Source organism: Nicotiana sylvestris, chromosome 3 (genome assembly GCF_000393655.2).
Source record: "Nicotiana sylvestris chromosome 3, ASM39365v2, whole genome shotgun sequence".
Taxonomy (NCBI): Eukaryota; Viridiplantae; Streptophyta; class Magnoliopsida; order Solanales; family Solanaceae; genus Nicotiana; species Nicotiana sylvestris.
This window is the reverse complement of record NC_091059.1, coordinates 2,589,525-2,614,124: the sequence shown is the minus strand read 5'-3', so window position 1 is coordinate 2,614,124 and position 24,600 is coordinate 2,589,525. Positions and strand designations below refer to the sequence as shown.

The window sequence follows — 24,600 nt, the reverse complement described above, 5'->3', positions numbered from 1 at the left end:
TCTTACTGACTATTTGCCACTAACCTGGCCCTGAACCTCTCAATCTCCCCATTGAATTTATACTTGGTATTTTACACCCACCTACATCCAATAGGAACCTTGCCTTTGGGTACATCAACTACTTCACATGTGTTGTCTAGGACAAGAGCATCAATTTCTGTTTTCATAGCTTTAATCCATCTAGGGTCCTTCATTGCTTCAACATAAGATGCAGGTTCTGTCTCAAATTTAGCAGCTAAAAAGGATTGATATTTTGGTGAAAGAGAAGAATAGTCTAAGTAGTTGGACATAGGATAGATGCAACTGGAGGATGAGCTTGCTTTTCCTGGACAAATATAGTCTTTCAGCCATGTTGGTAGTTTTAGATCTCTTAAAAGATCTCCTCAATTGAACTGATGGTTTAGTAGGATCATTTATAGGCAATGCAGCATGCTGAAGTTGTTCATCAGAGGTGTTCTCATTAACTGCTACTAACTGAGTATCACAGGCTAGTTCATCAAGTGAAGGATCGGTTGTGGTGGCTGCATCCTATCCTGCATCATTTGCGTTTGCTTCCTGATCTACCACTTGTGCAGGTGCCTTTCAGATATCTGCTTGAGCATCATTAATCTCCAAAAATAGTGGAAAATCTACACCTCTCTGGAAAGGAAAAATGTTCTCCTTGAATGTTACATCTCTACTCATCTCCTGGCTTGAGATCATACAATCTATAGCCCTTCTGAGAAATTGAGTACCCCGCGTGAACTGCTGCTATATCTCTAGGTGAGAATTTATTAATTTTCTCTGTAACTGTGGCATAACACAAACAACCTATAACCCTAAAATGCAGCAGACTTGGCTTGGACTTGTGAAACACCTCATAAGGAGACCTGCCCCCCCAGAATTGAGGATGGTATTCTATTTATAAGATAGACAACTGTTAACACACAATCTCCCCAGAAATGTAGTAGAATGCTGTCTTGAAATCTCAATGCCTTTGCCACCTCTAGGATGTGCCTATGTCTCCTTTCCACCACTACATTTTGTTATAGAGTGTGTGGACAACTGCTTTGGTGAAAAACTCCTGAATTAGATAAGAAATCCTTACATTTTTTGCTAAAGAATTCTGCAACATTATCAGATCCTAACATTTTAATTGTCTTTCCAAACTGCACATGAACAAGTTTAAAGAATGATTTTAACAAGACAATAATGTCCCTTTTCAATTTCATTAGAAACACCCAAATCATCTTGGAATGATCATCTACAAGTGTTAAGAAGTTTCTATTCCCATTGTATGTTGTAACTCTATATGGACCCCAAATGTCTGCATGAACTAATTGAAAAATATCACATGCTCTACTATTGCTAAGAGGGAAAGGTCTTCGGGTCTGTCTAGCCAAAGGGCATACAGTACAATTATTGATATTACAACCTAGAAAATCTTTATTCTTCATAAAATCTAGCTTCTTCATGACAGCTACTGGAATATGTCCAAGCCTTTTATGCCAGGTTTCAACATCAATCTTCAAAATCCTGTTGCAAGACAACTTCTAATCCTTTGGATTTCCTCGTATTTGTCTGTTTTCTTTGGAATTAAGTGGTACAAACCACCTTAATCTTTACCAATCCCCTTCACCTTCCTAATGAACAGATCCTGGAAGACACAAAATGTTGGAAAAAATTCATTGAACATTGTAACTCTCTTGTCAATTTAGAAACTGACAGTAAGTTATATTTAAATTCAGGCACACACAACACATCATGTATGGTACCATCTCTTGTAAGGTTATAACTGCCTTGATAAGTAACAGGAACAAACTTACCATTTGGCAGGCTACATTACATCTTCTATGTTCAGGTAAATTTACTATATCGTCCAACATATTATGATTTGAAGCCATATGATCTGTTGCTCCATTATTAATAATCCAAGGATCCCTACAATCTTTCAACAAACATGAGTCATAATTACCTGTCATATTAACTGTGTGATCCTCTGCCTTCTCTTTGTTTAGCAACCTCATTATCTGGCCATACTGCTCCTCACTGAAGAAGTTTGACATTCCTTTAGGCATTTCAGCTTTTCCTTTATTCATGGCATTCTCTTGAACATGACTGCTATTATTCGCAGTTGCATTTACCTGCTTGTATTGTTGCTGCCTTTTTCCTTTGTATCCAAGTGGATACCTATGCAACTTGTAACAAGTGGCCTTTGAAGTGGCAATACTCAAAATACAAGTCATTTAGCCTTTTAAACTTCGACTGATTTCCTCTTGTTCTCATGAAAATTATGGATTCATTCATTTTATTTGCTAAGCTAATATGAGAATTAGACACATAGACTTTCCTCTGATTCTCTTCATTTATTAACATTGCAAAAGGCACGACTAACTGAAGGTGATGGAGATTGCAATAGAATTTGACTTCTAATTGCTCCATATGATTCATTTAATCCCATTAAGAACTGAAAAAGCCTTTGTTGCTCTAGATGTTCAATAAAATCTCTTGTTCCAGCAGTAACTAGGAGTGAGGGTAAAAGAGAACCATATTCATCCCGTAATGACTTCAACCTAGAGTGATAAAAAGAGATACTAGAGGTACCTTGAGAGATTGTAGCTATTTCTCGCTAGAGATTATAGACTCTAGAATCATTGACTTTGTTGAATCGATCTTCAAGGTCCAACCAAACCTCATGAGCATTTTCAGTATACACAATACCATTTACCAATTCTGAAGATACAGTGTTCATGATCCATGTCAGCACTGTTGCATTGACTCGCTCCCAGTCCTCGCCCAAATCTTCAGTGAATTGAGACTTTGTACAACTTCCATCAATAAACCCTAATTTCCTCTTCGCTCGCAACACAATCACCATAGCTTTGCTCCAGAAAGAATAGTTTTCCGTTCCTTTCAGCTAAATTGAAATTATCACATTGCTAGGATTATCGGATGGTTGCATGAATAATGGATGCCTAGGGTTGTCGATATCAAAATTTGCCATTGTTGAGCTTCAATTTCAACTCAAAAGGGAAATCTATGAACTGACAGTATCGTCTTAACAAAAGCTAGAAATAGAACTACTCTGTCCTCGATCGAGTCACTCAAGCTCCGATACCATGATAAAATCCACCATTAGAGGGTGGAGGAGTGAAGCTGAGACTAAATCGAAGGAAGAAAAAGATGAAGATTTTGGAAACAATTATCAATTACAGAGAAAATGGAGAGAAAATACAATGGCTTATTAGCCAGTAACACTGTACACGTGGTGTGCATATATAATTAATTTCTAACACTAACTAATTAACTAACTTTCTACTATATACAACTATCACCTAACTGACTTTGTCACCCTTCAAGTCTTCATCTGTATAACTGTCACCAGCTGTCACTCTAACCATCTCAACACAGATCTCACACGAAAAAGAGCTAAGAACAGATTTTGAGATTGAAAATTCCTTTACTGAGATCTGATTTTTGTAGCTTTTAAAAACTGAGAGGAAAAACATAAAAAGTAAAAAATTTAGGCTGCTTTCATACTCAAAAATAATTAGTTGTTGTTGTTGATTGAAGGAAGTATTCTATATTTCTCACCTAGACTTCATAAAAATGGGTTGCACCTGGAATTGAAGCTGTTTACTAATGCTCTACTGTTTGAACCTGCTCATCTTTGATTCAGCCTTTATTTGGCTATTTGAAGCTTGTTTTTCGAGTTTTTCTAGGTGCACTTCCTGAACTTGTACCATCTGTTTAATGAATGATTATATTTAAATGAATCTCAACTTGTTATTGCTCTGAATAGTTATTCAATAGATCTGAAAATTGATTTCATATGTGTTCAACTTGTTGAAGAACAATTTGCCTGAAAATTAGTCTCTCTTAACTTCGAATTGGTTGTGCATTCAACTGACAGTGATTCACTATTCGTTAATTTGAGATCTATGATATATTTTCTGGTTTGAAGTTTTCAAAGATTAAAGTTGAGAATGGACTGTTAAGTGTTCAAAGTGTAAGGAGCAGAAGCATGAGTGGAATCAGTTGCCCACAATTGATTTATTTTAGTAATTTAGTAACACTTTTGTTTTTGAGTCGTAATTGAGAAGGATAATTTATGGAAAATGGTTATTGATGTAATGAATTCGTTTCGTTTCTTTCCTGAAATTGAACCATTCATATATTGATGCTAAAAGATATATGATTGTTTCCTAATTTCTCAGCTGTCGTATGCAAATCATTTTGAGTTTGAACGACATTTTTCCTTGGTGAATCGCTGGGCCTTGTTTTCCATAAACATTTGGGCCTAGCCTTCACATTTATATTGGGCTCAACTTCTAGCCCATTAGAAGCTTACAGCTTCAAAGATGAGAGTTGGGCCATCTTTATCCTCTAAGGTCGTATTAAGCTGTATGATCAAACTTGAACCGTCTTTGCTTTTAACTGGATTGGACGACTTTAAATACATAATCAGATTTTCGATCAAGTAGACCCAATGCGAGTTTTCTCAAATATTCTTATCTAATTAACTATATCCATGCAGGGGGTGTGTAATCATGGCAAAATATTAAGCAAGTAATTGTATACTTTTCTCGCTAATGACTATCCATAATTTATTACCTTCACATTAATCTCAAAGTTATGTAGAATAAATAATTATGAACATTCATAGCCTGCTTTAGGCACACACTTAATAATAAATCATCATGGATATGGGTAAGGTTCCCGTGGCATAGTCATGATACGTAACCCCAATTTCAAGTGTACGTTCGTGTGACTTGACCCCAACTTCAAATAATAATGAAATAAACATGTTATGAATCGTGGGTACGTTTCACGTGACGCAATTTTCATATGTAAAAAACGATAAGTGCACGATATCATGACTTGTGTAAATAAATTTCATAATTGTTTAAAATAATTAAAAGAGAAAGGTAAAAATGCACATAGGTTTAAAATATGTATTAATCAGATAACTAAGCCGAGTGTAATTGTAAATGACCGTGCAAAACTACGGAATTCGGGAGTGCCTCATACCTTTTTCCGGCTTAACAGAATTCCTTACTCGATCTTCCGTCTTCGTAAACTTCAAAACAGAGTAAAAAATTTCCTTGAATTACGATTTAAAATAAATGGTGGCTTGGGACGCCGTAAATCATTACTCCAAGTGGCGACTCTCTAAAAAATAAAAATAAAATTAATCCCATTTTCAATAATGTCACTTAAATTAGAAAAAAAAAATTTCCCGAAAAAGGAGGTGTGACACATGGGGAATAGACTTCCTTGATAATCATCATCAAACGACTTTATAATTCGATAAGCGTTCTCAAGAAGCTGAGAGAAATACCCATTTGACGGGAGCAAGTATGGCTTTTGTAGTGCCATTCTACAAAGCATGGTTCTTTAAGAATTGGTACCATCTCTTGCATAATGTACTAGTTTGGATCATGTTTACCCTCAAAATTGGATAACAATTGAATTTATACGTGGTTTTAAGAATACGTGATATAACTTGATACAAAATGAGAAATCAGATTAACGTGGAAGTAAACAACAGAAAGATAAATGCAACCTTCGCAAATTGAACAAACTTTAGCCTTGTGAGGTAAATTAAATCTACCTTTAGCTAGAAATGATATTGTGGATGTGAGAGTAGCAAATTGAACAAACTTTAGCCTTGTGAGGTAAATTAAATCTACCTTTAGCTAGAAATGATATTGTGGATGTGAGAGTAGAATAAGCTGTGAAAAACTAGAAACAATATTATATTGCTTTTGATATATATTACAGTGTGTCCCTATGAATTACCAGGTCCCCTCTATATATCGAGGGAGATATACTTTTTGAGACATTATCTTATAAGAAACATAAAACACAAAATCCTTGATTTTGAAGATCGTTGGTTCCTTTTTTGACTAATTCCGTGATTTCTGTCATAATGATTGCCTAACGACGATAATTACGGACCCCTATCGGATGAGCTGGCAAGGCTTTTCTTCAAGGTCGTTAGAAATAGGACTGGTTATGCCTTCGATAAACTCGAGGGCAAATCTGTGGTCTTGATGCTTGGTTTTGACGATGCTTTTAAGTCTGACAGTATCATATTTCGATTTTGGTTGAATATGTTGGGCATCAGATCGAACTTGGACTTCGATATCGAACTTGGTTTCACCCGTAACTTTGATTTCTAACTATTATAGATGTGTCGACCCTAGCCTACCGTTTCAGATTCTCGATCGAGAATCGAGCTCGATTTTACTCGTATACAGATAGTCCCCTCGTTTTTTGGAGAGTAGGCGACGAGAAACGATATGAGCCATTGGTTCTCACTTTGATAAACCATGACGTAAGCGACAAAAGGTAACTAAAACGTTCCGTCGGTCCAGTTTTCAAGGCCTTAAATGCTGGTCAGTCATGGTTGGCCACTCCCCGTTTTAAACCGTCATTTGAAAATTATAAATACCCCATTCTTCATGTGTTCAAACTTTAGTTTCAAATCCTCTCCATTCTCATCTTCAAAACCTTTGCATTTCTAAGCGATTGTACCTGAGATTTCTACAAGATTCTTCGTCTGTCTTCATCTTGAATACTAAGTGTTGCCTTTTACCTTCTTCTTGTTATTCTTTATTCAAAGGAAAAAAAGTGGCTAAACCTCTAAAATAGTTCCACAAAAGGAAACTGCCTCTTCGTCGCGGTCGACCGGTGAGCAACCAGCGGCAGAGCCACATCTTGAAACGTTCATTTTCGGTGGATGCTCGATCAGTGTTGATTTTAAGGTTGAAAAGACTTCTTCGGTACCGGGTTGGTGCGAGCCGGTCTCAAGGTATAATTGTTCGATTACCGAGAGCCTCTTCCCTAAGGTCAAGGAAGATTGCAATTGGGTGGATAAGCACGTGGTGGTGCCTGTGCCTGAGGAGGCGATTACTACTCACGTGGAGGGTTTTTTAAGTGTTTACACTTATTCCTTCATGTTGGGTCCCTTAGACTCGGTTATCATTGCCTTTTGCAATAGGTACGAGGTGACCTTCGGTCAAATTCACCCTTCTTTATGGAGGATAGTTATTCTCCTCTGCTTTTTTGTAAACAAAATCGAGGGATGTCGTTGTGCTTCTATTATATTTTTTTATCTCGATATCGGGATATATAGTGTGCTTGTTCATCCTTAAGTCCAATCCATATCTTTCGGTCTACATTTTCTTTAAGATAGTTGGAGTATCTTCTAATTAATTATGACATATTGCAGGAGAGAGATGACAAAATAATGACCAATCTTGATTTGTATTTCAACTCTTTTTTTTTGTGAAGAAATTTTTATCTATACACTTTTCCATTATTACACCAATCAACTCTAGCAATTCTAATTATCCAGTATTCTATCTATGCAATAGGTTTTCTATCCAGTCTTTTTTCTTGGCATTCATACTTCTATTCCTGTATATGATCTTCCTCATTCTGCATTCTTGTTTAATCTGGTGCAACATATGTTTAGTAGCGGGATTATGAGGTCCCATACAACATTATTTCTAGCCTTTCATATCTAGTATATTAGAGCAACAAGTATGGTAATGACAACTTCCCTGCTTCTCTTGCCTTTGATAATTCTATCCATTCTCTTCCATATCCCTGCTATATCAGTCAGCTGTAATCATATGCCTAACTAAGAAAGCACTCCCTGTAAGCATTGTTTGGAGAATGAGCATTCAAAGAACAGATGTTGTATAGTCTCCACTTGTGTCCCACAAATAGGGCATCTATCATCTTGGCTTATACAATATGATATAGTCTAGCTTTTGTCTGTAGTCTTTGGTGCATGGTGAGCCAGCAGATAAAGTTGTGCTTAGGCAAGTTCATCTTATTCCACACCCATCTTCCCAATGACTAGTCTTCATTTTCTCCCATTCTCCATAGGTAGCCACAATACCAACAAGCCCTTGATTGTGTACTGTCCATTGGTATTCAACCAACCATTTTGAGTAAAACCAGGAGCATACATCTCCCTGATCATACAAATTTTTTTACAATACCAACAAGAATCAGTGGGGCATGTGTACTTCCACCAATCTTTATCTTTTAATTAAACATTACTTATCCATTTCACCCATAGATTATCAGTATTTTGTGCAATATTCCAGACATATTTAGCAATTGCAGCTTCATTCTCTTTTATTATGTCAGTGATCCCCAGCCCTCCTTCATGTTTAGTCCTACACACTAAGTCCTATGTTACTAATGGGGGCTTGTGTGTGATTATTTTCCAATCACATATAAAGTTTCTACACATAGCTGTTATTCCCTTGGGCACTTGGTTTGGTAGTATGAAGATGGTCGACCAATAACTGTGTATATGTAGCAATACTTAGTTAACTAGTTGCATTCTCTCTGCATAGGAGATGTGCCTTGTACCCCAATTTTTGATTTTAGCTGCTATCTTGTCCATGAGTACCTCACAATCCATTTTGGATATTCTTTTGACTAAGATGGGCACTCCAAGATACCTAAATGGTAGGCTCCCGTTTTGGCATCATATCATCTCTATAAGATCATTTTGGCTTTGGACTAACATATTTACACTGAAATGTTGCCTGATGTGTTAGAGCCTATGTACAAATTCCAGTAAGTCTAACATCTTCAGTGTAAATATGTCAGTCCAAAGCCAGAATGATCTTATAGAGATTTACTGTAAGGCTTTTAACGAATGGCATTCAACCAACCATTCTAAGTAAAACCAGGGGCAAACATCTCCCTGATCCTACAAATATTTTTACAATACAAGCAAGAATCAGTGGGGCATGTGTACTGCCACCAGTCTTTATCTTTTAAGTAAACATTACTTATCCATTTCACCCATAGATTATCAACACTTTGTATGATATTCTAGACATATTTAGCAATTGCAGCTTCATTCCATTTATTATGTCAGTGATTCCCAGCCCTCCTTCATGTTTAGTCCTACACACTAAGTCCAATGTCACTAATGGGGGCTTGTGTGTGATTATTTTCCCATCCCATATAAAGTTTCTACACATATCTGGTATTCCCTTGAGCACTTGCTTTGGTAGTGTGAAGATGGTCGACCAGTAACTGTGTATATGCAGCAATACTGAGTTAACTAGTTGCACTCCCTCTACATAGGAGATGTGCCTTGTACCCTAGTTTTTGATTCTAGCTGCTATCTTGTCCATGAGTACCTCATAATCCATTTTGGATATTCTTTTGATTGAGATGGGCACTACAAGATACCTAAATGGTAGGCTCCCATATTGGTATCATGTCATCTCTATAAGATCATTTTGGCTTTGGACTAACATATATACACTGAAGATGTTAGACTTGTTGGCATTTGTACATAGGCCTGATGTGTTAGAGCCTATGTACAAATGCCAACAAGTCTAACATCTTCAGTGTAAATATGTCAGTCCAAAGCTAAAATGATCTTATAGAGATTTGTATCTCAACTCTGTTGTCGTAAGACTTTTAACGAATTTTACTTTTGAATTACTGTGTCATATATATGAAAAGCTTATAAAAACCTAATTTTTTTTAGAAGCTCTCCGGAATTTTATTTGTGAAAAGTTTGATTGTTTACATGAATAGTGTTTTCCTCAACGTAAAGGAAAATGACGATAAAAAAAGATCCAAAAAAACATAAAACAAGGCTAAACGAGGAGAGTTTTTGGTTGGTGACTTGAGAGAAATATCGCAAGCTTTTAGTTTCCTCGAAGATGTATTAATTGTTGAAAGCTGTCCTTTCATGGATTTGGCTTTTCAAACCATTTTGGAGAGAAGCAATTTTTTTAGATAAGTTTGAAGGCGATTTTCAGAAAAATTATTTCAAGGTAAGAAGAATGCATGTCGTGAAAGGCAACTTATCTGCCATTAAATTTCATTTTTTTCGTTTTTCTAGATCCACCTATGTAATGATTCGATCGGTCATTTTAAGCTCTAACAATCGTTCGGCGGTTTGACACCTTGAGTAGTTTCACTTCATGTATTATGACTTTATCATGTAGTCGGATTAGATTTTCGGTAAGATCAGAGTCGGTTTGGAAGAATAATTTTCAATTTGGAAGCTTTAAGTTGGAAGAGTTGACCAATATTTGACTTTTGAGTCAACGCCTTCGGATAGGAGTTTTGATGGTTCCGTTAAGTCTGGATGATGATTTTGGACTTATGCGTATGTCCGAATTTGGATTTGGAGGTACGTAGGCTAATTTGATGCTTTTTGGTGAAAGTTGGAAGATTGAAGGTTTACAAGATTGATAGGTTTGACCGAGAGTTGACTTGGTTAATATCAAACGAATTTTGGTTTCAGTAGTTGGTATTGGTCCGTTGTGTCATATGGAACTTGATTGCACAAATTGAGGTCATTCCGGGATGATTTGGTATAGTTCGATGTCACGACCCTAAACCCGAACCCGATCGTGATGGCGCCTCTCGTGAAGACAAGGCCAGCCGAATAAACCCAGTTCACTTTTTAAACAGTTAAATAACATAGAAGCAGTCTAAAACATGATATAGCAATACTAAGTAGCGGATAATGTCATTGAAGTGTGGAAGTACAACCCAACATAGCCCTAACCGGGGTGTCACAAGTCACGAGCATCTATAAAATCTAATACAAGTTTGAAAGGTCTACAACTAGTACAAAAGTCTGATATGAGATAGAAAAGATAAAGATGGAGAAACACGGGTCTGCGTACGTCAAGCAGCTACCTCGTGAACTCCGAATGTCTGCCGGGAGCTCTCAACTCGCACTGGCAGGATCAGCAATGCCTGAATCTGTACACAGCGGTGCAGGGAGTAAAGTGAGTACTCCAACTCAGTGAGTAACAAATGTAAATAACGACTGAAAGTAAGAACACACGTAAGGCACAATGCATGCTATAATGAAGCAATAAAACCATTTAAAAACAGTACAACAGTGGAAAGTCAAGAAAAATCCTCTTTCAACAAATAAACAAGTAATTGACAGGTAATTAAGGTAGAGTAAACAAATAGAAGTTCGCCCCTCGGGCACAGTATCAATAAATCTGCCCCTCGATCAATATCTCAGAACAATACCAGCCCCTCGGGCTCAATCTCACATCACAATGGGTACCTGCGCTCAGTGGGGGTATGCAGACTCCTGGAAGGGCCCCATACGGCCCAAGCGCAATAACAAGCCATCTCGTGGCATCAAAACTAGGCCCTCGGACTCATATCAATCAAGCCACCTCGTGGCTCATATATCTCAAGCCCTCAGCCTCAAATCAGTATCAGTGTTTCCTCACAACTAGGCCCTCGGCCTTACTCAGTCAAAAATACTCACAAGCCCCTCGGGCAATAGTAAACAGTGTTTCTCAGCCCAAATATAATTTAAGTCTTAAAACTGAGTAAACATGGTTGGGTATGAAAACAGTGAAAAATAACAGGACTGAGTTCAAGTGTAAAGTCAAAACAGTGAGGAAATATCAATAAAAATCCCCAAAGGGTGCAAATAGTTAGCACTAGGCCCAAATATGGCATTCAGCCCAAGTAATGATGATAGCAAACAGTCTTCAATCAAATACGCGATAAAATCATTAATCGGGACGGACCAAGTCACAATCCCCAATAGTGCACGACCCCACGCTCGTCATCAAGCGTGTGCCTCACCTCAATATAGCACTACGATGTGCAAATCCGGGGTTTCAAACACTCAGAGCATCATTTACAATCATTACTCACCTCGAACGGGCTAAATCTCTAGCTCATGACTCCATTGCCCCTCGAATCGGCCTCCACGCGCGTCGAATCTATCAAAAATCGGAACGAGGACGTCAAAATATGCTAAGGGAACAAAGCCCAAGCGAAAACAATCAATAAAGGGCACAAATTCCGAAATTATCAAAACCCGACCCCCAGGCCCACGTCTCGGAATTCAGAAAATTTCACATCAATAGATTCCTTATCTCCCTATGAGTTCATACATATCAAAAGTTCTCAAGTCCGACCCCAAATGGTCCTTCAAATCCACAATTAAAGGCCTAAATTTCCAAGCCCTAGTTGCCCCAATTTTAACCTTTGATTTCCATAATTTATAGCTAAAATCCATGAAATAATAGCATAGGAACGAGTTTTAGGTCCAAATTCCTTACCTCAATGAAGTTCTCTTGAAATCCCCCTCTCAAATCGCCCAAGAAGCTCCCAAGTCGAAGTCAAAAATGGTGAAATAGCTAAATCTCGCAAAATAAAATAATTTATATGTTCTGCCCAGGCTTTTCCGCATTTGCGGTCCAAAACTCGCTTCTGTGGTACTGCATATGCGGTCAAATCCTCCGCTTCTGCGAAATTCACTTAGCGGACCAATTCTGCATCTGCGATCCAATCTTCGCACCTGCGACTCCGCAGGTGGGTCCAAATACCGCATCTGCGGTTCCTGACTTCCGCACGTACGACACCGTACCTGCGGTCCCCAAACTGTAGGTGCGAAAACACCAGAAGCAGAAAAATCTCAGCAGCTGCAATGACATCTCACCTTCTCCATTAACCACCCGAAATCATCTCGAGGCCCCTGGGACCTCAACCAAAAGCACAAACATAACCCAATACTTTATTCAAACTTGTTCCAATCATCAAAACGCCTCAAACAACATCAAATCTACCAAATCACATCGGATTCAAGCCTAAGTTTCTAAAATCTTCTGAAATACGCTTTTATTCAAAAACACAACCAAGCTACGTCCGAATGACCTGAAATTTTACACACACATCCTAAATGACACGATGGATCTACTGCAACTCTTGGAATTCCATTCCGACCCATATATCAAAATCTCACCTACCAACCGGAAATCGCCAAAATATCAACTTCACCAATTCAAGCCTAAAACTACTCCAACACTCCAAAACCCATTCCGATAACGCTCCTAAGCCATAAATCACCTCCCGAAGCTAACCGAACCATCGAAACTTGCATCTGAGCCCTTTAACACATAAGTCAACATCCGATTGGCTTTTCCAACTCAAACTTCCTTACAAGAGACTAAGTGTCTCAAACCTTACCAAAATCATTCCAGATTCGATCCTACCAACCCGATACCATAATACATGGATAATGAAGCATAAAGAAGCAGAAATAGGGGAAACAGAGTGGTAACTCATGAGACGATTGGACGGGTCATCACATTCGACATAAGTTTTAGAACTTTAAAAGTTGTTTAGTTCATTATGCTTGAATTGATGTGCGATTTATGGTTTTTGATGTTGTTTGGTATGATTTGAGGCTTCGAGTAAGTTCATGTTATGTTTTGGGACTGGTTTGTGTGATTGGACAGGGTCCCGAGGGCCTCGGGTGTGTTTCGAATGTGTTTGGGTTGTGTTGCGCTCTTATTTGATGTTTCCGCATCATTTCTTTGGACATAATGGGTACTAGGGGTGTACAAACCGAACTGGAAAATTGCACTAAACCGAAAAGTCAAACCAAACTGATTAAAAACCCTGACTAGGTTTGGTTTGATTTGGTTTAGTATTGAGTAAAAAAACCCGAACCAAACCCACATATAAATATATAATTTTTATATATACTTTTAAGACTTTATGAAGAATTTTCTTTACAAAAATATTTGGTATTTAATTGTGAAATGTAATATTTAATAGAATATAAAGTACTCCATTTTTATTAATCTTAAATAATGGGTTATATGATCACTTTCTTATCAAGTGTTACTGAAATGCGTCAATTTTTTTGATCTTCCATGTTCATATGTCAAGATTTATTAAATTCTTATATCTTTTTTCGAATTTGAAGTGGTATTTCGATAATGTAAAATTAAATAGAACTTATCATTAATTAGGTATCATATTAATTTTTATGTTTAATTATTAAATTCGTTTAACCTTGAAAGTATACATCAACGAAAAATTATTGTCAGACGACTAAAAAAATAACTATGTGTTATTAACAAAATTCTACCATAAAAATATTTTAATATATCATATGTTTGTCAATTTTTTCAATTTTTACTAAACACATATTTACTTATAAAAAGTTTAACAAAGTAAGACTGAAATAATATTCATGTAACAAAAACATCCAAAAAACCTGAAAAACCCAACAAAACCGAACCAATCCAACCCGATATAGTTGGTTTGGGTTGGTTTTAATAAAAACCGAATCAACCCGGTCCATGTACACCCCTAATGGGTACCATATTGATCAAACGACCTTTTATTTATAATTAGATTGAACCATTAGATCTATATCATAATTATGGAACCATAGCAACAAGAATCGTCGAATTCTGAGGTCGTATGAGTGAGTTATGTTCATTTTCGTGTCGGAAAAGATTACTGCTTTTTGCTGAGAACTTTGTTCTTCGCGAACACAAAGGAGGTCCCGCGAATGCGAAGAAGAAAATCTGGGTTGATCGATCAACGTGAAAAATTACACTTCACGAACGTGATGATGTCCCGCGAAGGCAAAGAACAAAAATTACTCGGGCAATGTTTTAAATGGGGATACCGGGCATTTTAGTATTTTGATCATATTTTGAGTTCTAGAGTTCCGTCTGAGGTGATTTTCATGGCATTGTTCTCATCTCAACAAGGGGGTAAATATCTGACCTCTATTTGGATATTTTACTATATTATTTCTGTCGGTTATCATTTTTATCCGTGTTTGGATTGTAAAAATTGGAGTTTTGAGCCCCAAAGTTGAGAAATATTAAATGCTTAATTTGATGGTCAATTCATGGACGTAATTGGATATTTTTATGGATATACACTATATGATTTATGGGTAATATTTATTTTCGATAATTTTTGAAGTCCGGGCATGCAGGCCTGGCGTTGACTTGTTGACTTTTTGTGCGGAGTTGACAATTTATTTCTAATTGTTGAATTACAAGTTATAAGTATATTTTGATTGTTTTGCACGTTCTTTGGCCAGTTTCGGACCGTTTAGAATTGGTTTGATGTGTTAGAGAGACGTTGGAACGATTATCGGATTTTGGAGCGAGGTAAGTCTCCTATCTAACCTTGTAAGGGAGAATTTACCCCGTAGGTATTATATTTATTACATTCCACATGTTGTGGGATCTAAGCACGTATGAAGTAGAGAGTGTCCATGTGTATGCTAGAATTTTTGATTATTTTTCTAGGTAGACTTAGATTCACGCCATGCTTTAATTGTACTATTTGAGTTATTCTTGCATGTTTAATTACTTTAATTCACATTATGACCTGAGACTAGTCTCGCGTAGATTAATGGACTCGCTATTTTAGATATTTTACGAGCTACTTGATTAGCTGTAGAAATTGTACTTCTTTTACGGATTTCTCCCGCGTTGTGCGTATCCATCAAAAAGTTTCTCTTGAATTCCATAGCTCACACTTACATTCATGAGTGGGGTAAAAGACCCGTAAAAGCTTCACACTCTTATGGGATCGAGTCATTTGCCTTGGTAGTATCATGTATCATATTCTTTTGGAATCGGGTCGTTCTCCTCGGCATGATATTGTAACATACTCTTATAGGATCGAGTTGTTCGCCTCGACAGTATCACGCATCATATTCTTATAGGATTGGGTCGTTCGCTTTGACAAGATATTATAACACACTCTTATGGGATTAGATCGTTCGCCTCGGTGGTATCATGTATCATATTCTTATGGGATCAGGCCGTTCGCCTTGGCGAAATCATGTATCACACTCTTATGGGATCAGGTTGTTCGCCTCAGCAGTTCTATGAAACATTCATATGGGATCGGGCCGCTCACCTCGGTAGAATCATGCAAATTACTAGATAAGGATTCTGCATACTCATGAGTTTCCTGACTTGACATGTGACCATTGATTTGGTATTGAACATTACGTATTCCATTTGAGGAGGTATCCAATTGAGGAATTTGTGTTCATTGTTCCACTGTAGACTATATTATTTCCCCATATCTGCACTCATTGTTTACTTACCATGTTTCATACTTGTCTACTTGTTTATATTTGATTTACTGGACCTCTAGTAAGTGTCAATGTCGACCCCTTTTCACTACCTCTTCGGGGTTAGGCTAGATACTTACTTGGTATGCGTTGATTTACGTACTCATGCTGCACTTCTGCACTAAATATGTAGGATCTGAGAGGTTCATTTGGTGGTCATTTGGGTGGGTAGGCGCAACTGTTGAGGAGACTTCATGGTGAGCTACATTCCATGCTACAATTCGCAGCACACAGAGTCTCCATCATAATTATTTACTTTATCCTGTCTACCTTGTATTTTAAACAACTGTTTTAGCATTATTGTATGTCCTAGTAGATGCTCATGCACTTGTACACTGGATTTTGGGATGTTCTAGAATTTCTTTATGGTTTGCTTTACATTGACAACTTTTACTTTATATTTTATTTAAATTGTACGTATCTAAGATTTTTAATGCCTTGATTCTCTATCTAATATGATTCTTGATTTCAAACATAATAAAATAAATAATTAAGTTGGTAGTTCATCGTTGGTTTTGGGTCGTGGCAGCTTGGTATGAGAGCACTAGGTTCACTTAGGTCTCACGTGTCATGAGCAAGTCTAGTAGAATCTAGCGGATTGGTACAAAGACGTTTGTACTTATCTTTGAGAGTCTACATAGTTGTTAGAAGAGCTTCCCTTCCCTGATTCCTCAGTGTGCAATTTGATTTCTTTGAAGCTTATGCCTTCGGTTCCTTCCTACTAATTCATACACGATGTCGGGCAATTTTTTTATCATTTGAGCATCGACAAGTTGTAAAGACGCTACCGATGCAGTGCATGATGCTTTTCCCTTTGAATGCGAGCGGAATATTATCGTTGCCTTGTTGAGGAGTGTTTTGTCATTTCAGCCCAGTGTTGGTGTTACCTACAGTCAAGATTTGATATTTCCAAATTTGGTAGAATTCCCGTTAACATTGTGGTGTCGTCATCCTTGATTGAACGCATTAAAGCTCATCGGCATATTGGTCTTCATTTGTTTACCTTTGGGCACGATGTTGTGAGATGGAATCTAAGAGGAAGTTATCAGAGATGGTTGTGTATTACGACTTCAAGATCAAATCGGCATTTCCAGTATTGATGATTCAATGGAGATGATACCCGAGGTGGTTTCTGTGCTTAGGAATTTTGAATGTGATGTGAACGGCTTGATTGGAATGTAAGAAAAAGTGAGTATCCGATAATTGTTTTGGATGCAATACAGCTTCGAGTTTCAAACATATTATTGGATCTTCAAGTGATGTTAATGAATGAAATGATTCTTATGGCCAGCAGATCAGTGTGGACCTAGGGAGCTTAATTGATTTCATGATGGATGTAACAATAACAATGACATTAGAGGATGTCAATATGAGGTTACATAGGTGGGATATCTCCTGTGAGCAGGTTAGTGGTTGTGTGGTTTTGATGAGGTTCCTATGAAGAGTTCAACTTTGTTCCCAAAATGGGATGCATGTATTGCAATGTGAGCTTAGATCGCTTGAAGAATGTGGTATGATTGTCAGGAGGTTGGGTGTGTGACTGTGGCTGATAATTCAGGATGTGTTATGATTAGTGCAACAAGAAATTATGAGAAATTTGGTTGAGCAATGATGTGAGATCATGGTAACTGAGGAGGAGGAGTCATTGTGGGTTCTGGATTTATGTGACTGTGGATTAAAGCTAAGTGGGGAAGCCTACCGTCTATGATTGGGTCACGTGGTGACGTGCCTTTGCAATTTTGCGGTTGTCACGACCCGAAATTCCCACCTTCGGTACCATAATGGTGCCTAACATTTCACTTGCTAAGCAAGCCAATATTAGAGGATTCTTTAAGCCAATTTTAGTTAATTTAAATAACAAAATCAATTAAGCGAAATAGAAGCTAAATCTGAGTGCACAATAACATAAAAACCCATAATATCTAATACAATCCGGATCTGGAGTCACAATTCACGAGCTTCTAGAATCTGTACATACATGGTCTGAAATAAATACAATTGACTTGAACGAAAAGAACAGTAAAATAGAGGAGATAGAAGGGGACTTCAAGGTCTGCAGAGGCCAGCAAATCTACGTCGAGTCTCCAATGAGCAAATCCAAGCTGCTACGCCTCACGAACAGCTGGGGCCAGTACCAAAGTCTGTACAAGAAGTATAGAGTGTAGTATGAGTACAACCGACCCCATATACTCCGTAAGTGTTGAGCCTAACCTCGATGAAGTAGTGATGAGGCTATAACTAGACAACCATATAAATAAGTTGTGCAGATAACAATATAAATACAAGAAATAGAAGATAAAGGCTAAACATGTACTATTGGGAGGGGCATGCAAAAAGGGGTACAAGATACGATAAAATACAGTATGAAAAGATAACCAGAATAGTCAGTATGCCCTTAACTAGTAAAACGGATAAATACAATGGAAAAAAACTGCACAGCATCACCCTTCGTGCTTTTACTCTCACTTTCATTATAAATCAATAAATACGGCGTGACATCACTCTTCATGTGTTAACTCTCTAAACATGGTACAACATCACCCTTCATGCATTAACTTTCACAATATGGCACAACATCATCCTTCGTGCATTAACACTCAAATACGGCATGACATCACCCTTCGTGCATTAACACTCTCCCTTACTACATAACAATGAACATATAACAACAAGGAGATAGAATGAACAAGAACAAGCCTTACGTCAAACTGGTTCCACAATACCAACCTCAACTTTAGAAATAATACTCAATTATCACAGAAAGCCCATAAACGCGGAAAGAACGATTAATTTGATAAGTATAATCATGGACAACATGATCAAAGTAGACAATAAATTACAAGGAAAAAGTCTCACCCGCATGCTTTAACCCAACAACAACGCATAAGTATTCGTCACCTTACATATACGTTGTTCCCAACATCTAAACATGTAAAAAATAGGCAAACGAGTCCTAATCCCTCAAGTCAAGGTTAACTACAACACTTACCTCGCTCCAAAGATCAACTCAAAGCTCAGTCGCAGCTTTGCCTTTCAAACAAGCCTCCAAACCAACAAAATCTAGCAAATTACCAACCAAACGATTCAAAATAAGCCTTAAGAACTACCCACAATTACAAAAGATTCAATTTAGGTCATTTTTGAAAAAGTCAACAAAAGTCAACTTTCAGGACCGCTTAGTCCAAACCCAAAATTCGGACCAAAACCCGATTATCCATTCACCCCCGATCCCGGTTATGTATTTTGTTTTGAAATCTGACCTCAGTTTGAGGTGTAAATCTCAATTTTACAAAAATCCCTAGTTCTGCCCAAACCCCTAATTTCCACCATGAAAACACAAGATTTTAGGTTGAAATCTTATAAAATGTAATGAAAAATTGAAAGAAAATAGGTTAGAATCACTTACCAATGGATTGGGGAAGAAGGGTTTTAGGGAAAATCACCTCTAGGGTTTTCGTTTTTTGAAAATTTGAAGAATGAGAGAAAATCTCGTTTTTCAGCTATTAGACCATTTGCATGCGAACCCTGCAAATGCGAGAAAACCTTCGCAAATGCAAAGTCTTGACATCTCTGCTATCATTGCATTTACGATGATTTGTTCGCAAATGTGAACATTGATCTTTCGCAATTGCGACCAAAATGATCTCAAATGCAACCAAGCCTTCCACAGTCCCACTTCGCAAAAGCGAAGTTGTAACATTCCACACATTCAGATTAGGTATGAATGAGTTAAATGAGTAGTAAGGTTATATTTTGGATATATTATATCCTATAGGGATGATTATGGGTGAAAATAGTTGTTTAAAAATCAAGAAGGAAAGTGAGGTGCATAAGATTTGACAAAATCGCCTAAGTTTGCACAAGGTCTGCCTTCCAGTAGGTTGTAGTGAAAATTTGTAAGGAATATTGGAAATTTCAAAGCATAAAAGTTGTAGGCCTTTGAAATAGCTTTCCAACAGCATATTATGGAGCTCAAACGGAGCTCTGTGCAAAGAGTTATGCCCATTTTACATAAAGGTGTGCAACCACCGCGGTCCTGCCGCGTTTTTACCGCGGCCGCGGTGGCGAGGCAATGTCTCAGCAATTTACCACGGTCTCGCCAACTGGGATGCGGGGACCAACTTGGAAAGCCATTTGTTTAGCCCTATTTCGTCTCCCACAGCCCCAAAACATAAAAACTTTCTCTACAAAGGAAAACTCTCAAAAAAACCAAACTCCTTAAGGGTCCCTCCATCATCCAAGGTAAGTTCTAATGGTGATTCTAAGTTAATTTTTATTTTCCAACATCTTATTAATATGGGTAAACCCTCCATATCATTAGATATTCGATTGGGACACCATTGTTGAGAGAAGAAACCCTAGAACTCGTATTCAAGAAGATTGAACGTCAAAAAGGTAATATCTTCACCCTCTAGTTGATTTTATCATTGAATTAACTATTATAGACTCTATTTCATGTGATATGAGTTGATGGGTTTTATAGAAAAGCATGAACGGCGATAGGTTTGGGTTGTTGATTGGTTATTATTGGCTATGGGTGTTGATTACCTTATGGGTGATAAAGAATAATGTTGTTTATAACCATTTGAGACTTTGAATTTATTTAGGAGCAAGAGAATGGGTTATTGGGTGTAGAAACACCATTAATAAGGACTATGAAGCTTTATGCCATCAAGTGCTTGAGAAGATGCCTAAGTAACCAAACCATGAGTATTGTTGCTAATATGGAATCCCTTTGACTTGTATTGATATAGATTAAAGGTGAAAGGGTTGGAGAATGTTGTATTACACTCAAGAGCAGGAATTTAAGGTATGTGAGGCTAACTCTCTATGTTTGGGAATGTTAATGATTCTCCCTACACTACGTTTTTTTTACGACGTATCAATTTCCTCAGAAATATAGTTAAGCCTAGTTCCTTGAATAGTTGTAGAACTTCTATTCTCTAGCTTCATAAGTCGTTCATGACTTTCATTCTGAACGTTGTGAGCTCAGTTCGTATTCAATATAAACTTGGGTTTGATGTCCCTAAGTCTTAGTATAACTTACTCAGCATGTCATAAACAGTTGAAGTTTCAGGGTTCATAATCAGTTCAAGAATACATGTCTCAGTCTAGTCCTAATCAGTATTCCAATATTATGTAACTCAGCGTAATCTAGTATTCCAGTATCATGTAACTTAGTGTGATTTAGTATTTCACTATCATGTATTGCAGAATTCAGTTCCTGATTTTAAATCCCTGAATGTTGAACACCTATATTTGGGCCTGAGGCTGTAGTTAATGCTTTATGCATCTTTGGGCTTGAGGCAGCAGTTAATGCTTTATGCATCTTTGGGCCTGAGGCCGCAGTTTATATTTTATGCATCTTTGGGTCTGAGGCTGCAGTTTATTCTTTATGCATTTTGGACCTAAGGTCGCAGTTATGTATACGTATACTTGGGCCCGAGGCCACAGTTTGTGCACATATATATATTGGGCTTGAGGTCGTAGTTTAATATTTAGATAAACAAGTTGTTCATCATTAATAAGAGGGAGTATTCATATCCTTACTTCCTTTATCATTTCAGTTATCAGTTATCAGTTCAGTTACCAGGTATCAGTTCAGTTATCTGTTATCAGTTATCTTTTCAGTTTCAGTTTCAATAGTTATCATTTCAGTTATTAATTATCAATTCTTAGTTATCAGCTTAGTTTCAGTTTCAGCACTTTTAATTCTTTCTTTCAGTTGCTTTACATACCAGTACAATTCAAATGTACTGACGTCCCTGTTTACCCGGGCCTACATCTCACAATGCAGGTAATGATTTACAGGTTGACGGTTTAGAGCGCTAGGACTCTCATATCAGCTGTTTGGTGATCCCCAATTCTTTCTAGGCATTATCATTACTTTACAACCTTTCAGTATTTACAGATAGTTAGTATTTTCAGTACTTCAATAGAGGCTTCATAGACTAGAGTAACAGTTAGACAAAGTCTTAAGTTTTTTATGTTAAGCTATATTTGCTACAAATACATTTCAGAAATTGTATTAGTACTTCCGTACTTTGATTTATATCATTCAGACTTTCAGTATATCAGCATGTATTAGTTTATCTTCCGCATTTAGCATGTTATGATATCATATGTTGATTCAGCCAGCCAGTTGGTTCACTCAGTCACATGTAGTCAGGCACCGAGTGCCGTGTTACGTCCAGGCCCAGGTTCGGGGCGTGACAAAGCTTGGTATCAGAGCACTAGGTTCAAGTGTCCTAGGGAGTTTATGAAGTTGTGTTTAGTGGAGTTTCCTTTATATGTGTGTGCCGGCCACTCATATAAACAATTAACTACAAAGACATCCAGGATTGTCTCACTTTTTTCTACTCTAGATCGTGTCATGAAGCTTATAGCAAAAGGTAACCTTCTCTTCCTATCGAATTCCAAATGTATTGGATTCCCAAGCGACGCGCAGGAGAAATGTAAGGTCCTAGAGAGGATAACTGCCCATTGGGGTATAATCATAGAGTATAGGTTGGTAAATATGTGACTTTAGAGGATGTAAAGAGTGGGATGCAATGGATAGTGTTACAGATTAGAGCATAACCTTATCAGAAAGTACAAAAGCAGTTATCATGTCTTATGGTTATCAGTTTACCTTAGTTACCAGTTATACAGTCTTTTAGTTAGCAAGTTTATGGTTATTCAGTATGCCAGTATTCAGTTATATGTTTACCAGATATCTAATTTTCAGTGTATCAAAATTTCTATAGACTTGTGAGTATACAGTGATGCATATGGATGCTCAAAGAGAATGTAAGTAACAGTGATTATAGCAAAGTCTTTGCATGTTTTAAGGATTAAGATCCAAGACTCACTGGATGGTGCATAAAGTGATTTATAAGATATGTATGGCAGTGTATCCGTATGTCAGACCCCACGATGTATCAGGTTAAGAATTCAACCGCAGCGGGCATAGAATTGATAATTATAGTTTTGGACAGAAAAGAGCCTAAGGAAAATATAGCTAAGAATAATATGATGTGCGAAATTAGAACCAAGAGCAGGCGACATTGAATTTTAGGGAATGATTTTAAATTGTTTAGATTTATTCAAATCAGAACTAGAAAGTACCATGTTATTGAATTTATATACGAAGTGGCTATTATTGTAAGATAAAAGATATGACAATTCCCCTTTATGTGACTATGTGTTTAGGTTGGAGGTTTATAGTCTGAAATGATTTTGAAGTGTATAGAAAGTTTGGGGGTTAGATATTCCAATTTTGTTTAAGGCAGATGAACTTTCCCTAAGTGCTATCCATGTGCATAATTCAAAAAGAATGATAGTGCACGACAAAAGAATATGGTCAGATGATGAGGGAAGTTAGGAGTAACCTTATGCTTCATTTTAGTTATTAAAAGAAGGAGAAGAAAATATGACACTAGCAGGTGGTTAGAAAAAGGATATTAAGTAAGTGTTGAGTAGATACAACAAATTAGCATTTCAGCAGAGCTAGTAGAGGTACAATTTGATTCACTTAGCCAGGTTATCTCTAGTGAGTGTATGGCAGTTTGAAATACCTAACGCATGTGTTAGAACCCAAAGAGTTTAAGTTAAACTCAAAGTACAATGGTAGTAGGAAAAAATCAGCTAGGCAGTAAGAGAGAAAACTATAGAAGAATAGCCTTTAGGAATTTTCGTAATATGGTTTCTCCAGGATTGACAGTGTGAGTAGAGTTAAATTATTAAGATTGTGTATGATAGTTGTGAATACATTAAAGTTCCGTTAAGTGAATAATTTCATTTTTCCTAGTAAGAAAGACTTCTCAAAAGTAAGTTGGAAGATGAGTCGTCGTTGACATAGAGTGCAAAGAATTGCAGAGAATAAGGAAAGTTATTTGGATCCCAGCAAAAAGAGAAGGATCCACAAGTATAAGACCTTTGGTCTAAGGGGTGATGTGAAAATTTTCAGTAAGTCTAGTTGGAGATCTGAAACTCGAATAGTAGCATGAGATATGAAAAAGAAAATCAATTCGGTAATGAGGGAAAATTGTATAACTACCACACGGATTATGTCTAGCATGTGTAAGAAAAACAAAGTGAGTAGAATGATCACCGAGTTTAGTTATTGATGATAAAGTGATCACAGAAAGCTATAAAATCATGCCCAGTTATGTATCACGAGCGTAGTGCCATTGCACGAGACTCTAGTCTTCGGGGTACTGGTTAAAGACTTAGCTCACAATAATTCTATAAGTGTTTTCAGGAAGTTCTTAAGAATATAATCAAGTGTGAGAAGTATAACTCATGATCGAGGTAGATAAGACAACTCTGGTGAAAGAAGTTCACCGCTTAGCCCAGCTAGGAGTTCAATTTGCGTACTCCAAAGATAGTAGAGTTGTTGTCAAGAATATGACTTGTTCCCCCTTAGTAGCCGAATGGAAGGAGAAATAATTTGATGATCCCTACGTGGTGCAATTGAAAGAGGAGATTCACAAGTATAAGACGATGGCTTTTGAATAAGGGGGCGACGATAGTACTTTGAAGTACTAGGACAGATTGTGCCAGACATAGATGGACTTAAAGAGGGAAGATCATGTTAAAAACTCCATAATTTTAGGTATTCTTTCCATCCAGGTTCCCTAATATACATCATGACCAAGGAGATTTATTGGTTGAACAACATGAAAAAG

The 24,600-nt window shown here is 37.2% G+C and overlaps 1 protein-coding gene across 1 annotated transcript; it reads right to left on the bottom strand.

Annotated features, from left to right (window-relative positions):
• Positions 1-2,341: 2,341 nt before the first annotated feature.
• LOC138886978 (uncharacterized) lies at positions 2,342-2,857 on the bottom strand. The gene is made up of 2 exons (XM_070168677.1): positions 2,667-2,857; positions 2,342-2,552 (listed from the first exon to the last, which is right to left on the bottom strand). The coding sequence occupies exons 1-2, from the start codon at positions 2,855-2,857 to the stop codon at positions 2,342-2,344; spliced, it is 402 nt and encodes a 133-aa protein (XP_070024778.1).
• Positions 2,858-24,600: the final 21,743 nt, after the last annotated feature.